This window comes from Rhincodon typus, chromosome 9 (genome assembly GCF_021869965.1).
Source record: "Rhincodon typus isolate 14 chromosome 9, sRhiTyp1.1, whole genome shotgun sequence".
Taxonomy (NCBI): Eukaryota; Metazoa; Chordata; class Chondrichthyes; order Orectolobiformes; family Rhincodontidae; genus Rhincodon; species Rhincodon typus.
In genome coordinates, this window is record NC_063340.1 from 69474102 (window position 1) to 69492971 (window position 18870).

Sequence of the window (18870 nt, forward strand, 5' to 3'; positions counted from 1 at the left end):
CTCCCCCATTCCTGATGAAGGATCTAGGCCCGAAACGTCAGCCTTCCTGCTCCTATGATGCTGTTTGGCCTGCTGTGTTCATCCAGCTCTACACCTTGTTATCTCAGATTTTCCAGCATCTGCAGTTCCTACTACCTCTAGAGTAGTAAGTGTGATGGTTTTATGTAGTGCATTGGTTGTAAAGAAGAAGGGAGCATCAAAAGTCGTGAGTGAGTCTGCAGGTGGCGAACATATGGAGAGTGTGATTCATATGAAAAGTAAGATTCTTAATGAGAGAACTCTGACTAGTTATTGAACTTTCTCCAGCCCTGCAGCCACATTATGGAAACTTACCTCATGTGAAATCCTATCCTTCTGAAGAGGTAGCCTGACAGGTTTTCCGCTTCCCTCTGAAGAAAGTTTTTTTTTTTTCCTTTTTATATCAACTGCCTTGAAAAGATTCTCAAACATGGTATTGAGGAACTCTGAGCCATTTCTGTCTTAATGACTACTCACTACTGTCTGCTACCAGTGTGAACCTTCCTTTTAAGGAGTGCTGTAGTGAAATCTGATGTCAGAAACTACTGACAGATGTGCAACCACTGAATGGCAAGGTTCGTGCTGGCTGTTCTCCCAACTCATAATGAATTGTCAGCACCAATGAGACTAGTGCATATACACTTCATCTCCAATGGCAGTTGTCTTAGGCCATATTCTAACACACAGCAACTTCAAATTTGTTTAAATTTCATTAGTATACTTCCTAATCATGATTTCATCTTCTTCATGGTAAAGGCCATTTACATCATGGAAATGTTTAAAACTCTGTTAACAGCATTGGCCCAAACTTTAAGTGCGTAAAGTGATGTATATAGACTTTTATACCCACAGCACAGCTATTAATGTGACTACTATGGACTTGTTCTTGCTGCTTATTGCACTTTCATCTTTTGCACTCTATCTGTTGGTACAGAGATAAAGCTGTCAGGAATGAGGGAAGGAGTCAAACTCCCATGCTCTGACTTGTCCTTTAATTGCCCAAAAGTAAAAGTTGAGATAATGTCTTGATTCCTTTTGGGGAATGGAGATGGCTTTGTTAACAGAGCTGTACAATTTTTTTTTTTGGCAACATACTTTTATGCATTATTTTCACCTTGACTACAAATATAGGATAGTGAGAGCAGTGTGTCTAATATAGCATGTTATATTTTAGAGCCAAGCTTCTACACACATCAAGCATTCTGAATTGAATCGTACATTCAGTTTGTTTGTAAAACGTCAGCCAATTCCAGAGTTTCTAAAGCCATTTAATGGTCTAGAAACGCAACTGAAATCAATCAAGGGGGATGCCCTTATGCAGAGTGTAAGCTTTCTGTATGATATGAATTTAGGCTCTCTCAAAACCGTTCCCAACTGCCAATGATTGACCCACACAGATTTTGCCATAATTTGCACTAAGTAATCAGTTTCTTTGGCAAAGGGTATTGACAGCTAATGTAGCAAATGGATTATTTACCTATTGTCAATGCAGAGAACTCTTCTGAATTTTGAATCCTTATCCTTTTGGTTCATCTGACAAATAACTATAAATATAAAACAGAGACAACAAGGTGCAGAGCTGGATGAACACAGCAGGCCAAGCAGCATCGTAGGAGCAGAACGGCTGACATTTCGGGCCTAGACCCTTCATCAGAAAAAAAAATGAAGGGTCTAGGACCGAAACGTCAGCCTTTCTGCTCCTACGATGCTGCTTGGCCTGCTGTGTTCATCCAGCTCTGCACCTTGTTGTCTCGGATTCTCCAGCATCTGCAGTTCCGACTATCTTTGATTTAATAAATATAAAACAGTTCATTTTCTCTTAGTAATGTTCATCATAATAAACAAATTTCCTTTTATTGTAGCCAAACAAGGTAAAAATAGAAATAAAAGTGAAGTTCTTTCCCCATTTCTCTATTTCTGTTTGTTATTTCAGGATCTGTGTGCGAACCCCAAGTTTATTATTGAAGAGGCATCACGCACGGATATCTGCCAGGGAGCATTAGGTAAGTGTCATTAAAATTTTGAAAATCTTTCTTTGGGCCACAATATGATGAATGTCCTGAGGAGGACAGAAGCTGGTCATTTGGCCCTGCTGGTTTGTGTTAGAGTTTATATTTGCTGAAGTTCTCTATTGCTTCAACTTGAATTCCCTAAATCTATTCTAATACTTCTTTCTTCCTTGTGTTTATCTAAATTCCCTTAAAGGTTTGCGTGCTGTCTGTCTTAACTAATGCCTGTGATTGCACGTCTTACCATTCTCTGGGTAAAGACATTTCTTATTAATTCCCTGTGGGATTGCTTTGTCTCCTGATAACCATTGCTTGCAGGATGACCATCTTTTTTTCTCAAATCTGGGCATGTGCATTTGTGGAGAGGGCCTGAGGTGGAATTGTGTTCTTTGGTCTGATGTTATCTTTTCCAACATAGAGGTGAATTGGAACTAATAATGTCATCATATATTAAGTGGAAACTCATTCAACTGACTTTGATTTGAGCTTTAAAATTGGAACCTTCTAACCAACCCAGAGACACGGGCTCAGCTTCCAATTACCATCAGAATAGATTCAGCCAAAGGTAAATGGATCAAGTAATGCCCCTTTACTCTTCTGTTTTTCTTTCAGCTAGACTTCTGAGTCCCTTAAAAGCAGCAGCAAATATTTTGGAGATTATACTTACCTTTGTGTGTTAATCATACTTCTGTAGTATTATACGTTTTTATTTTACTTTATCTGTTTTTAAATCTCAGTTTTTAGTTGGTTATTCATAAGGGTACCCTGTAATTTTTAAAATCAGTTTTAACGTCATTGTGATTATCGACAATTCTAATTTGTAATTAGTTTTTCATATTTAACATTTAATGTGATTGATGATTTACAGTGTATGGGTGTGGATGAGTAAATGGTTTGTGGGTGGGGGTGGCAGATGGGTAAGGTTGATCGGATGGTAGGCAGGTGCATAGCAGGTAAGTAAATGTAGGCAGAGGATAGGCCAGGGAGAGTTAAGTCAAGGGGGAAGAGTCGGATCTGAGAGGGTGATGTGGAGGAGGGGTCACTCATCCAGTCGGAAGGCCTGAGGATATATTTGCTATGTTAGGGGCATTGGAGGATGGAGAGAGGATTCGTGGGGAATCTTGAGGTGATTTAGGGTCAGGGCCAGGGTGATGGGGGTGGGGTTTTGGTGGTCAGTTTAATGGTTACCTGGAGTTACAGCAAGTTTTAATTTCTCTAACTTTTCCTGGGTAAATATTAAGCTAAGTAAGCTGGAATTGTGTAATTTTTTGGCACTAACTCGGAGTTGGGGACATTTTTGGATGTATGTCTACCTCCATTTTATCACTGTGAAATAAAGAAATGTAAGACTGTATTTACTCTTTTGTTAGCAGGACAAACATGACGATTTTCCTATTGAAAGAGTATTTTCATGTCATGTTTGGTCTCCTGCCAAAAATAACCTGTTTAAACATAAACAAAATGAAAAGACTCTCAGAAGCTGGATTATTTATGCAGTTGGAAAAGCAGAGAATTGCTGCCCACTTGTGCTGGGATGGTTACTATTGAAGTTCAATACCTGGTCTGTGTGTGTGGCTTTTCGGTGTACCTTCGTTTGCAGTTCCCCATTTGTCTTGCGCTCTACCACGACGTCCAGGAATGGGAGTTGTTCCTCCACTACGGAGGAAACCCGGAAGTTTAAAAACCAGGTGGGAAAACACACCGACGCTTCATCAGAGGCTGCACTGAGGATGTTACCAAGCACGGTAACGAAACGTCTGTGGAACAACAAATCAGCTCGGCGAGGCAACCAACCTCAACACCCACAACCCGAGCTACAGATCTACTCCAAAACCTTAGTGTGTAAATATTTAGATACCGTATGGTCAAAATCAGTGACTGTAACATATAAAGAAGCAAATGGGGGAAACATTAAAAAGAGAAAGAGTAGGCATGTGGTGATTGTGGGACACTACAATTAAAGACAGGGTGAGATCTGTAAAGATAATTCACAGTCCTGGGTGGTATATTGCTTTCCAAGTGCTGGCGGACTAGACATCTCGAAGTCAACAACTGCATGGCTGAAGGAATAGTGCAGGAAGGAGGATTTTGGCTTCCTAGAGCCAAATGTTGATCACTTTGTTGGCCAGGGAAGACTGTGCAGACAGGATGGGAGAGGCACTTGTGTTCCTGTAGATCAGGTAAATACAGAAGTAGCAACAGATTTGAATTAATTGTGTCAAAAATATATTAGCAAGGGTACAGTAGACCATATGAGTAGGTTGAGCCCAGAAGACCAAATAGGGTGTTCCCTTTAAGATTGTACATGGTATAATGAGAAAATGACGCAAGTTAGAAGCATGAATGATTGATGCAGCAGACACTATAGAGACAGCTGGCTTAAAGGTAGATTTCGAGAGATATACTTCATGCCCTCTGAACCTTCAAAAGATCAGGAATTGAATTGTAAAACAAGGGGTGGAACATAATAGACACAATAGGGGCAGTAAAAAGTAAGGATTTTGGTGATCAAGAAACAAAACTAAGGGACAACAAAGATTGCAATACTCTGTAGGGAGTTGTTTACATACCTATCCAACCACTGACAATAATGATGTAATAGGGTGAATAGATAAATATAGACGATAGGGAAGGATATAGCATTGGCAGTGTGGTTGTAACGGGTGTTTTTAATTGATGTAAACTGGGAAAACTACGCGTGTAGTAAAAGTAAGAATTTTCTAAAATGTATTCAGGAGTTTTGTACAACATTGTTATATATAAAGAAACAGATCATTTGGTGTTTTAGAGAGAGAAGGGTACAGACCATACTAGAATTAATGATGAATAACAAACCACAGTTAGTTAATAATCTGTAAGTAAAGGAACATCTTGAGAGTAGTAGCCAAAATGTGTTGAATTTAATATTATGTTGGAGTTAGATGAGGAAAAACCACAAACCAGAGTCCTAACTTTTTAGGTAAGCTTTGAAGAGATTAGGAACAGATTAACCACAGCAAACTGGCTGAAATGTTACTATGTAAACCTACTGGCAACATGTGGGAAATATTCAAGGGAATGAAAGAAGCATAAAGACTCTTTAAATGTCAAGGCATTGAACTCCAGCTTGGGAGGTAATACAAAAAGAGCGAGTGTGAGTTGGGCCTGTTACATTCTCTGGCTACTTATCAACTCTAGTTAGCTGCTTATCCTGTCTAAACTCAAGGAACATTTAATTTTTGTACAGCCATGTGGATAGGATTGGCAGCAGGAGACCAGAACAGTTTTAATGCCTTGGCGTCTGTGTATACCAAATGACCAACTCCACAGGACAAGAACAGAACTTTGAGAAGCAGAAACTGTTATAGAGGTTTATAAAATCATGAAGGGCAAGGAAATGGTGAATAGCCAAGGCCTTTTTCCAAGGGTAGAGGAGTCCAAAACTAGGCGACATAGGTTTAAGTTGATAGGGGAAAGATTTGAAAGGGACCTGAGGGGCAACTTTTTCACACAGAAGATCATGCATGTATAGAATGAGCTGCCAGAGAAGGTGATGGAGGTGGGTATAATTATAACATTTAAAAGACATTTGGACAAGTATATGAATTTAGGTTTGGAGGGATATGGACCAAACCACATGCAAATGGGACTAGTTAAGTTTTGGATACTTGGGCAGCATGGATGTGTTGGACTGAAGGGTCTGTTTCCATGCTGTATAATTCTATGACAATGGAATCTGTTTAGGATGCTAGCAGTAACTCGCATGGATAATTTTACAAAATTCAGTTTCCACGGTATAGATACTTTCCCTTAGGTCATCTGTTCTCTCTTTGAATGCTGCTGGTTCCATTGGTACTTAAGAATTTCTGTTTTTGAAGATTTCTGGAATCTGATGTTTAACTGCTTACATTGATACTGCAGTAAATTGTTTTACAGCAGCCATTTTAAAAATAGTTCTGCTCATAACATTTTTTTTCAGATGCTCACACTAATGATGTTCACATTAGAAATCTTAATGTGTACATTTTGGCTAATGCAACCAAGATGAAAAGCAGTTGTGCTTACCCGATTGTACGTAAAATTAAAAAAAAAGGAAGTGGGTGAATAAACCTGATTTGAAAGAAGGAGAAGGTTGAGTTCTGGTTTACGTTCAAAATGCTAATATACCTTCCTGTTTCATGTATTGATTGATCTGCTGCGCATTACCTGCTTTTTTCCTGTTTGGCATTTGTGGTTTTTCTTCAAAGCTTGGTCTGTTGCACTGCCTCACCCATGCTGCTTGGCCTGCTGTGTTTATCCAGCTCTACACCTTGTTATCTCAGATTTTCCAGCATCTGCAGTTCCTACTATCTCTGATACAAATAAAGATTGAATTAGTTTGACCTAGACAGTCCTGTTGAATATAAATCATGAAATGGGCGAATAATAAACATGTTTGACCAGATGTAATTGAAAGAGGATGTGAATAACCTTTGTTTGCAAAGGCAAATTACTTCATTTGACTTTTCTTTATGTTTAAAAAAACTGAAACTGATCCGAGTCTTGCCCATATTCTTTGGTTCCGTCATTTTGATTCACATTCAATTGATGCTGTGATAACTAGCTTTATATTGAGCTAGAAAGCCAATAAAGCTCATCTCTCTGGCATGCAAGCCCATTCTGAGTGCAGCAGAGGACTATTGTGGGCTATGGACCAAAGAGAAGGGACAATCAGTTTGAAATTTAGTTTACAAAATAGTCTTGAGGTTCATATGAAAATTCAGATGTAAGTTAGATCTGTTCTTTAAAGTCGCAACCACTTTATATTCTAGAATTGCTGAAAGATAAGATGATTCCAGGATGGAAACTCAGTTCCTCTGATGCTGAATTTGTCAGTGATTTATGCATTCACACTTCCTGCAGATTGAGCCTGTCTTTTTGCCCAGAAACTTCTCTACCATTGTTTGGGAGCTTCCATAGGTCAGCCACATACTTTGCCCATTCATGGCATTTAAGAACATAGTCTGGCTACGGTTAGAATCAAAATGGTAGTTGCTATCATAGCAGCATTTTAAGTTTGCCACAGTACATTGCTTCTAGAGATGGAGACCTATCATTAGTGATAGCTTTATATCATAATACACAGGCTCCACAATCACATTCATAACAGGCTTTGGTCCTGTTAGACTCTGTACTGAGTGTTGGACAGTTTGGAATTGGGAAGGGTGGGACTGAGGCAGATATTGGAAATGTTAGGGCCTGATGTAAAGGTGTGAATAAGGATTTTGGTGCTAGTATTATTCTGTTATGTGGAGGGGTATTATGGTTTAGAAGTACGAACGAGTGACCTTGATAATAGACAGGTATTGTCCGTCTCTGAGAGACAACAGTATATACAAAGATGAAGATACAACAGAGACACTTAGAGCTGTATAAAACTCAATTAATTTATTAAGTACTTAAATGATGCTTTCGACGATTAGAGATATCTCAATCACTGTCTTTCACTACTCTGGGTTCTGTAACTAACCCGAAACGTTATTACCCAGGAGAACTGATAGCTGGCCAGGCTAGAACTCTTCCTAATGTCTCACCACACCTCCTGATTTAGGCTACCTCCTGCAATGTTAATCTTCGAAGTTCTGCTGAAAATCAATGGTTTCCTAGGCCTCTTTATACACAAGTGTCTGTGCCATGTCTATGCCTTATTTGGAAGAGACGGCAGTTTTCCTGCAATCTTAGCTCTTAACAAGCCTGAATGACAGCGTAATTTCTCGCACATTATAGACCATTATAAAGCCACTTATCGGTTCCTGTTATCTTCAGCCCTATCCAACACAAGGTAAGGTTCCAGAACATAACTATGAATTCAACAAACTGTCATGGTCTCAGTTTAGCCTGGGTGAGAAGTCAAGGAGAAGAAGAAATACATTTGCTGGGAGTCAAAGTGACGGCTTTGACTGTTCAGTTGTATAAATGCATAGCTAAGTGTCAGACATTCTGTCTGAAAGATAATTGTGCAGTCCAGAGAAATATTGGTGAGCTAGAGCTAGATGTCACCAGAATACCCATTTTTCAGAATGATCTTACTGAAAGACAGCACATAGTTAAAGAATTGTAGACAGAGTGCATTAAAGAACTCTGGAATTGACCATGTTGGAGGTTAAAGGAAAGTCGATTGTGAACATTGCAACAGATAAGAGTGGAGCAGCATTAAGGGCAGCACTATAGAGTAGAGGCTGTGGAGGAACATAGAATGATTGACACGACTGCAGGCCCCCCAGAAAGGTAGGCGCAGGTGTTGGCAAATAGTGGTGATGGTAAAACTGCAAGGGAACTGCAACGGCACCCATGAAAGCCACAAACAAAGCAAAACAAGTTTAAACAAGAGAATCACAGCAGGAAAGCAGATGTAACTTTGGAAAGGACCGATTTTCAAAATAGCATCTTGAACTTAACAAGGAAAGTGCGAGGGATAACAGCTCAGGCCAGAAAACATCGCACGCTTGCATTAAATCTGTCATTTGGCACAATGTCACAGTGGGCTGAATTTTACAAGTTAAGCTGAATTAGCATCGGGAAGGAAAGCAGGCAGGTGGACCTGTATGTTAAGGGTGCTATGTCATTGGTGCCATCCTTACTGCCAGCCCATTTCCTCTACCATGATGTTATGAGCAGCAGGGGAGGCATCCATTGGGCTGCCTGCCCATGGCCCATTTAGAACCTTCATCAAGGGTTTAAATGCCCAAATAAGAATTTCGTTTCACTCTAATTTTTGAAGCAGTGGAAAAATCTAGAGCTCAATCTGCTGACTGGCAGGTTTAGCCCAGCAATCTTTTGGCCAGTGAAACAGTTGGATTGGGGGCATGGATAGCACCCAGCACCCCAAGTGCTAATTCCCTTTCCCAGCTTGGTCTCCATTCATCTTTGCACCCCCTCATACTTATCCAATATGTGCCACCATCCACTCCTAACCCCACGCCCATTTGCCATTGCCTGTGGGCCTGGCTCCAGAGATCTTGTGGATGTACCTGAGTGTCAGAATCCAGTGCAGAGTGCCACCTTCTTGTCCTACCTGCAGTACCGGCATTGGCCACTGCTCTTGTCGGTGCTGCCATCATACAGTGATGACAGTGTTCGATTGGCTGGCAGTCGTGTGAGGTGGAATTTCCTCCTGGAAATGGTTGGAGGTCATGCATCATACTGATTGAAGGATTGTCACTTAAAGAAATAAAGTGGGTAAGTCAGCAAGACAGAAGTTCACGTTGTAGTGTGGAACCTACCCTCAGGAGTAGGGCGGCACAGTGGCTCAGTGGTTAGCGCTATTACCTCACAGTGCTAGGGAGCCACTTTCAACTCCACCCTTGGGTGACTGTGTGGAGTTTGTACATTTTCCCTGTGTCTGCGTGGGGTTCCTCCTGAGTGCTCCGGTTTTCTCCCACAGTCCAATGGTGTGCAGGTTAGGTGGATTGGCCATGCTAAATTACCCATAGTATCTAGGGATGTGCAGGCTAGATGGATTAACCATGGCAAATGCAGGGTTATAGGGTAGAGGTGGGCCTGAGATGCCCTTCAGAGGGTTGGCGTGGACTCGATGGGCCGATTGGCCTGCTTCCACACTCCAGCTCCATTTCTCAGACCTGAGAAGAAGATCACATTTCTCTCTGTTACAGTTGGTGAGCAGCCCAGCCAGACTGGGTGGAAAATTAGGGTCTGAAGATATGTCAATTATAGTTTCTGAAACTATATTCAAAATGTGTATTTGGGCTTGACGGAAATGAGGGATTTTGTCCAAACATAGCACCACCAGACTATTGGTACCCCTATCCTTCAAGTACCATGGGATAGAACTTGTCTAAAAAAAAATCTTTATTTGCTGTAACAACTTTGTGATGAGAACTTCATTATCTCTTTTTGGTTTTGCATCTAACATAAACAGATTTTCCTTGATATGGAACTATTATTGCCTTGAAGAATCCTTTTCTGCCACACTATCAGCAGTCTTCTCTTTTTGTGTAGCGTTATCGTGTACCCCTCCCTCAGTTCCATTTTCTAGTTCTTCTTTCATTGCAGAAATGTATTGTGTATCGGACATAATAAACCTTGTTGACAAGAAAAACCTTATTGCAATGGAAAGGATTTCACCAGACATTTTAATTCTCCATCTCTTTCCCAATCTATCCTCTCTGATTTGTCATCCAATATTGTTCCAATTAAACTCAACATAAGTTTAAGGAATAGGACCTCATCTTTTGATTAGACACTTTATGGCCCATTGGGCACATTATCTGGCCAAGTGCCCAGTAATTTCATCCGCCGTCCTGGAGAGAAGCAACATGGGTCCCACCAATTTTCCAGATGGTGACTGGGACCCTTGTTGCAGATAAATTCCACCTGTTAACTCCATTTCTGTCACGCCACAGCTGCTGCATGGTCTGGTGAATGCAGATTTGATGTGCCGAATGGCCTAATTCTGCTCTGATATCTTATGGTCTTACAGTCTTAGTTTCTGTTTCTCCTTTATCATCCATGCAAAATAATTTGCTGAATATTTTCTTAGTGGAAAATGGGTAATCGATCTTTACAACTGCTCAGTTAGAATTGAAGTTTCAGACAAGGTTTATTGAGACCTGAAGCCTCTGGTTGGTTTGCGAGTCGCATGTGCAACCTGTCTCTTTTCTACAGGCTTTAGGTCAGGTAGATGACTTTTTGTATAAATTCTAAACGTTAGAACAAATATAATTCTTGACATGTCTGATTTGTGCCTCATATTCCACCCAAAATGCCACAAAAGCCCCTTTATTTACTCCAGAGAGAATTGCAGAATTCCTGATCCTTTGGCTCTGAATTTCTTGAGGCCTGCCCTTTTGATGCAAGTGCAGTACAGTGGAACCCCCATGTGTCTATGCTAGTAACTGCACAGTACGACTCATGTTGGAGTGCTGGGGCAGTTACTAGCAATGGTGGAGGTAAATTGTAACTGCAAGGGTGCTTCAGTAGCACCTGCCTCAACCTGCCTTTTTGGACTGTCAGAGGGCCTCAAAATTATTCTAATGGCAGAGAAGAGACAAATGAGATTCCAAACGTCCTCCCTCCAGCCTTCTGTTCTCAGTTGACACATGCAGGCCTCTTGAAGAATCTCTGAGATGAATTGCCTTAAGAGGATTGGGGCGGGGAGGTTTATCTGAGGAGTGAATTCCATTTATGGCTTCATAGGATTCTTGAAGTAGCCCCAGACATTGAGCGCATTGATAGGTCTGCCCACGACTCATCTACCCTGCCTCCCAACTCGAATCATTTCATAGAATCATAGCATAGCTACAGTGTGGAAGCTGGTCATTCAGCCCATCGAGCCCACACTGCCCCTCTGAAGAACATCCCACAAGATCCAATCCCTACCCTATTCCCATAACCCTGCATTTCCCATGGCCAGTCCCCTAACCTGCATGTCTTTGGACTGTGGGATGAAATGAGAGCACCCAGAAGAAACTCATGCAGACACGAGGAGAATGTGCAAACTTGACACAGACAGTTACCCAAGGCTGGAATTGAACATGGATCCCTGGCGCTGTGAGGCAGCAGTGCTAACTACTGAGCCAGAATTTAAAGGATTTGCAATCAGAGTGGAATCCTTGAAGTACTGTAACCTGTAAGACCAAAAGCTAGAAAATAGGATCAGGCTTGATGGCTGCTACTTGGCTGGACATGATGGGCTGAATGGCCTTCTCCCCTATTGCTAATTTATTCAATGCTGTGAACATATGATTGTATGCAGAAGTTTTTAAAATTCCTGATCCTGTCATTCAACCCTCTTGGAATTTTTGTCTTTTCTGCCTTTTTTTTAAAGTATCCTATATTTAATTAACTGTTTACTTTCAATGCATTAAATAGAAATCATTGAAGGTTCAGACCAATTGAAAGTGTGACTGCGTAAACCATTGGTGCAAAAACATGCCTCAGTGTTGACTTAGGATCTTTGTTAGTGTAGATTTGGGCAATGCTGAGTTTTTAAAATAAGGGTAGCCTTTAAAAGTTCCATGTCAATAGATAATCTTTTACTCTGTTCCCTTCTTGGAAGGATTTCCAGCTCATACGAAAGGGAAGCAATTCAGTGCCTTTTGGCTCAAGGGCTTTCTCTGAACAGTATTCAGACTTGGGCAGTCTATTTATATTGGAACCTATTTGTTGTACTCAACGTGACACTGGATTTCACTTATGAAATTGGTCGTTTGCCCCTCACCACCTCAACCCCCTCACAGCTGCACTCCACCATCCTCAGTTCAGTTTCAGTTCTATTCTGTGGACTTGAGTCTTCACTGAACCATCAAACGAGTCCGCCTGGCTGCCTCTCTGATCTCCTCAAAATTTAACTAGACTTATGGTCATCTCCAAATGGTTCCATTTTGCTTTCTGTTTCTCCTCTGTAAAGCATTCATAGAGTATTTCCTATGTTAAGCCACTGCATAAGTTACAATTGTCGCTGTGACTGGAGCCTCTTACTTGTCATGAAAACTGGATGCTTTCAGGGTCAACAGTTTGAAATACTTTTAAAGTGTTATCTTCTTGCTCACAGCACCCTATTCAGTGTGTGTGAGAGCCTCCAAAGGTAACTTTATATATTTAATGAAATGAATGGAACTGCCCAGATCTGGCAGTTGTCCTGCTGGGTTATACTCCCACTGAAAATGCACTTGTATCAGAAATTTTACATTCACATTGCCACATTGTGGCAATCATTTGGTTTGTGCTGATTTCGAGAGAATGAGCGTGTGTATGGGATCTTCCAAAGTTCTTGACACTGAGGTTGGATGAGTAAGAGAAAGAGCTACAGCATTGTAGACTGATTTTCCAACAGTGCTTTCTGTAAGAATGCTTCTTATCGGGAATGCAATGTTGCAGCACAACCTTGGGACTTTATTATTTTGAAATACAATTGTTGGTTTTGATACATGAGCAGATGAGGGAAAGATCATCAAACCAAACTGGTCAGATTTTCTGCAATGTGTCAAGGACTTTTAAGAATTACATTATGCAGGTGAACATGTCTTCTCTTCAGACAAACTGTGGTTGTGTGCTCAGTACGTATTAGATGCCATTTACACAGGCAATAGTAAAACCCTCACAACCAGGTAAATAGATTGTTAATAATGAGCTTACTGATGTGAGAAAGCTGAATATCGCTTGAATTTCCATCTTTGTTGTCTAAGTGTAATGAGTTTTGTAAAGATGGTTGAAGAATGCTTCCTTTCTTGTGCCACCCCCATTTTCCCCTTCAGCCTGGAGGTTCCAGTCACACTGCTCCAATTTCTTCAACCTTTTTCTCCAGAACTTTGACACCAGATGCACGTAATCCACATTGAATGCAGAAATATAGAAGTGAAGTGACTCTCTGGTTACCTCCTGGTTTTCTTCACAGGTGACTGCTGGCTTCTGGCTGCTATTGCATCGCTGACTCTGAATAATGAGGTTCTCTGCAAGGTTGTTCCCAGTGGACAAGAATTTGACTCTGAATATGCCGGAATCTTCCATTTCCAGGCAAGCACTGCTAATTTTATATTTTGCTGAGAGGCAGGAATGAACGGCAATGAAAGAAATTTTGTTTCTAATTGAAAGTTAAGAGAGCTTTATCAGAAGCATATGTTGGGTATATGTGATGGGACAAGTAACAGGGCAAAGAGGAGTATGTGCAAGACTAAGAGACGAAGGAGAGATAAGAAGGGAGACTGAATGAGGGGAACAAGAACTGACAAGGCACATTGAGAGGGAGTGAAAATTGGTGGCCATACATCTTCAAGAGTGCAATGAACGTAGTAGTTAGAACACAAAACCCTATTGGCCAAAGAGTTGGTTACTATTTCTCTTCCAAATGAACAGTAGACCTAATATCTGTGCACATTGTTTCAATATCCTTTTGTTCCCCGTATATCTATGGAACTCATAATGGACCTCTTAATCTTACAAAAGAGTTCTGTTTTTATCAATTCTGTTCCCTTTGATAACTTTAAACATGAGGGAAAAATCTTCTATTGGAACAAGCAGTTCCAACTGGAGCACTAAGATGCAGAATTTGGAAAGTATTCAGAGCCACTGAAACTGACAGAATGTAAGTATTATTTGGATTGTTGGACTATTTTGAGTGATGTGAGTTCTATTCCTGCAGTGCGATAACCTCTTGATGTTCTTGTTCAGTTCTGGCAGTATGGCGAATGGGTGGATGTGGTAATTGATGACAGGTTGCCCACAAAGGATGATCAGCTGATGTTTGTGCACTCCGCTTCTGGCAATGAGTTTTGGAGTGCCCTGCTGGAGAAAGCGTACTCAAAGTAAGTTAATTATGGCCATTGTCTGGTTCTTTGGTTCTTTCTAGGGATATGAAAATAGTGGTTTCCGTCTTAACAGCTATCGATTTGCTCATTTACTTCTGATGCCTGTGTAACTCTTTTCTCTTGGGAAGTGGGTGAATGTATCTCTAGCTTAGAGCCATTAGAAGCTGACCATTTTGGATTGTAACCAATTCTATCAAGCAAGTTGCAAGGGCGTACACTTTATTTTGCTGTTATAATTACCTCGCCCTGATGGAATCATTGGAACCCAACTGCAATTTTAACTTAAGAGTTTGAATGAGAAGCTGCAATAGGACTCTCACTAACTGGAGATCATTAGAAAGGGCCTGATCATGTCTAAACTTTATTTGTAGATTTCATTGTGTGAGGGGGTTAGGAGAAGGAGTTCCTCTGGATCCTGAACAGAAATCCTTTATCTTGTGCTGCCCAGAATTCTCCTGCACCCCATCTGATTGCTACCTACAATAACATTATGTGGTGTATCAATTGTAGCTTTTGTGAATGTGATTGCCCTGCTGCTTTTTGCTAAATTCTACTTTCTTCAGTGGGAAGCTGCTGTCTGATACAGGGCTGAAACATGCCATTTGATTCTCATTGAGTTGGATTAATTGCAATTTACCCATTTTCCCAGGTTAAATGGATCATATGAAGCACTCTCTGGAGGATCCACCACTGAAGGGTTTGAAGATTTTACAGGAGGAATTGCAGAGTGGTACGAATTAGACAAAGCACCAAGCAACCTCTTTAAAATCATTAAAAAGGCACTAAGATGCGGCTCACTCCTTGGCTGTTCGATTAATGTGAGTCTCTAATTAAAACAAAATATCATTAGAACTCCTCATTCATAGGTACGATGAAGACTCAGAGGTTCAATAGGGGACTGTACAGGTTTTCCTCCAGGATGGTATGCTGCCTCCCTGGAATAGCCAGTGATCATAGTCCATATTTTTACCAGTAATATAAGGAGAAAAAAGGAAATGATCTTACAATCCGAGTTTAAGGAGCTATATAGAAAATGAGCAGGTGGGACTTCAAATGCAATAATCTGATTAACTCTCGGCACCACATGCAAAAGAAATAGTAAAGAAATAGGAAAGAGAGCAGATGAATGCATGGCTGGATGGAGAGATGGTGCTGAAGGGAGGGCCTCAAATTCTTGTGATATCAGAATCAGTTTGTGGGGGAGGTAGAACATGTAGAGGCCAGAGTAGTTGCACCTAAGTAGAGCCAGGACCACCATTCCCTATAAGCTCCATGAGCATCCATGCAGTCACTGGGGAGTTTCATGTATACTGATTAGTGTACCAGTGTATGGCTGCTTCTTCAAGGAGCTGCTCCTGCACGTGAAATTTGGAGATCTGTGCAGTGGAAAAAAAATTAGAGGAAATGTTGGCAAGACAAAGTTCCTTGTGGCACTGTTTGCCAATACAACTGGGCAGTGTTTAGACTAATATGGTAGGGGTGCGGGAATCATGAGATACAGGGGTTCCTGCTATAACGCGTGTTCCGGCAACGCGAATTGGCTGTAACGCGACTGAAAGGTAAGGGAACGCTATTTCTAAAATGCAAGCTTGTGTTGGCTACAACACGATTCCATCAGTGTGCATCGACATCACGTGATCATTTCGTGGGCTTTGTCCTGAGCACTGCAATTTTAGCACCAAAAGAGTCTCCACGATGGCACCATGCGATTATTGTGCTTTCTGTCTGAGTAAGTACTCCTTTTAATTTGCAAATTCTGCCATGTTACCCACAAAAATGCAAGGAAAAAGTGACAAGAATGTTAGCAAGAAGTGTCCTACTGATAAAATTGCAGGTAATGAACGTAAAAGGCTGTAACACTAGAAGGGAAGCTAGATGTTATAAAGCATTTTGAGAGAACATATGATATAGTTCATGTAACAGGAATAAAGGAGTCTATCTTACATACCATTAGAGAAAGTGCAGAAAAGATTAAAGCAAGCTGTATTACTGGAACAAGTCTGAGTGCTAGCAAATCTGTGACGTCACGGACAAAGAAACTTGTGGAGATGGAGCAACATCTAAGTGTGTGGATAGAAGATCAAATGGAAAAACAATCTGAGACCATCCTTCTCACCATAAAAGAGAACGCCTTATCAATTTATGAAGATCTAACAAAAAAGAGCTGAAAATCCTGCAGATGTGCCTGTCTTTAATGCTAGCAGTGGCTGGTTTGCTGGTTTTAAGAACTGCTATGCTTTTCATAACATAAAGTTATGTGGCGAAGCTGCCAGTGCAGACAAGGAGCATGCGATGGCATTTCTTCCCACAGTAAAAAAATTAATTGACAAAGGAGGCTACAACTTAGATCAAATTTTCGATTTGGATGAGATAGGTTTATACTGGAAGCGAATGCTATCAAGAACCTATATTTCTATGAATGAAGCACACGCTGCAGCCCTTTAAGGTGGCAAAGGATCATATGACTGTGCTGCTGGGTATCAACGCTAGTGGAGACTTAAAGCTTAAGCTTGTGGTGGTATACCACTCTGCCAACCTGCGAGCCTTAAAAGGTTACCTTAAGTCTACTCTAGGCGTTTACTTTAGGCCAAGCAAAAGAGGGTGGATGACAGGGCAAATTTTTTCTGACCTTATTGTTGATGTTTTGGAAGATGTTTTTACAAAGTATTGCAGGAAAAAAAAAATGGATTTCAAGATTTCCTCATCCTGGATAATGTGCCATGCCATCCTCCCACCATTGGTGAGCTTTCTGAAAACATCACAAAGTGTTATTTCTACCTCCAAACACAACCTTTCTCCTTCAACCCATGGACCAGGATGCAAGAGCAGCTTTTAAAACTTATTATTTAAGGCTCATATTTAAGAGGCTGATTGTAGCCACTGATGGAGATAAGGACAGTGTTCTTCAATTTTGGAAAAGCTTTAACATCAAGAATGCATTTGACGTTATCATGGAGGCCTGGGGTGATGTCAGTAAGGACTGCTTACATGCAGTTTGGTGGAAGCTTCTCCTAGATCTATTTCAAGATTTTAAAACCTTTGATCCATCAGAGGAGCTCCCAAGAATCAAAGAACATTGTGTTGATCTTGCAAAGCAAGTTGGATTTGAAGAAGTGGAGAGTGAGGATGTTGAAGAGCTGCTTAGTTCCCACAGTGAAGACCTCTCTGCAGCTGACCTACAACAGCTTGTCACTGAGGGGGAAGTGGAAGCTGGAGATAAAGAAGATGAAGTCCAGGATGCAGCACCACAAGAACTTTCCACTTCTGTTCTGTGTTCTATCCTGAGGGAAATTGATAAGCAGTTGCAGTTCTTGGAGGACAACGATTACAAGGCAGAATGCACCAGGGTAGCAGTTTGTTGAATAAGATCTTACTTGGCACCCTGTTAACAGCTTCTTCATGAAAGAAGAAAAAGGGCAAAGCAGCAAAAACTGGATGTCTTTCTTAAGCCAACCCTAAAAAACATTCAGAAGACAATGAACCGCAGCTATCCACTTCTGGTCTATTTTTCACCCTAACCCTGCAACCACAACTGCACCTGATGATGATGATGACGACGATGACGACTCTCAGTCCCTACATTAACAACAGAGTGACTTCAAAACCTCCTCTCCCATCAAGTCATTTTTACATTTTTTTTTAAAATAAGGTCTAAATTTACTTTTATTGCATTATTAGATATGAATAAAACGTTTATTCAAATTGTTCTATCCTTTGTGCTAGGTTTTTGAGTGATATTTTTTGGTGATCTGCCCCAACCCCAGTTTTCCCATAGGCCCCGTTATTTCCATTGTGCAATTTTCTATAACACAATGTTGCGTCGCATTATGGCAGAACCAGCTGTAATTCCAGAGAGGGGATACCAAGTCACAAACAATATTGAGAGAGAGACAGATAGCATTATGTTAGAAATATTAAGGAAAGAGGTTCTGGGGAGGTTACAGTACACGCATGTGAATTTTGCAGAGTGTGATAAATAGGATTGGTCAGTTGCAGATTGACTTGTGCAATTCAACACTACAGTGATAACAGAGACTTGTCTCAAAGAAGGTCATTAAATATTCCTGGTGTAGGTGTGTAGGAAAGGAGGAGGTGTGACAGAATTGACTGAAGAGAACGTTATAGTCCTGGGAAGAAAGAGGGAGATTTCTACTGGGGTCACAGACAGAATCTATTTGGCTAGAGCTAAAAAGCAAAACAAGGAAGCATTGCTCAGTGTAATCTGTAGATCACCTACTAATGGTGAAGATGTAGAGGAGCAAATTTGCAAGGATATTAAAGAAGTGCAAGAATTATTGAGTAATTGTAATAGGAGGCTTTAATTGGCTGCAAATAGACTGTGTGTTGTGTAAGGGGCAGAGATGGGCAAGGGTCCTTAGAGTGCGTGCAGGAAAATTTTCTAAAGCAATAAGTTTCCAGTTTGACGAGAAAGTAAGCATTGATGGATGAGTATTGGAAGAGAGATATGCAAAGTGGATACATGTCAGTAGGGGACATTTAGGGTCAGAGATAGTAAGAACTGCCGATGCTGGAGTCTCAGATAACACTGTGTGGAGCTG

General features: G+C 40.9%; 1 protein-coding gene across 1 annotated transcript in view; it reads left to right on the forward strand.

Annotated features, from left to right (window-relative positions):
- LOC125484074 (calpain-2 catalytic subunit-like) overlaps positions 1-15141 on the forward strand; it is a 33589-nt gene extending 18448 nt beyond the window's left edge. Inside the window, exons 2-5 of the mRNA XM_048601341.1 lie at positions 1952-2021; positions 13402-13520; positions 14175-14308; positions 14961-15141. Coding sequence (XP_048457298.1) covers positions 1952-2021; positions 13402-13520; positions 14175-14308; positions 14961-15141 — 504 coding nt within the window. The remainder of the gene's footprint in view (positions 1-1951; positions 2022-13401; positions 13521-14174; positions 14309-14960) is intronic.
- Positions 15142-18870: the final 3729 nt, after the last annotated feature.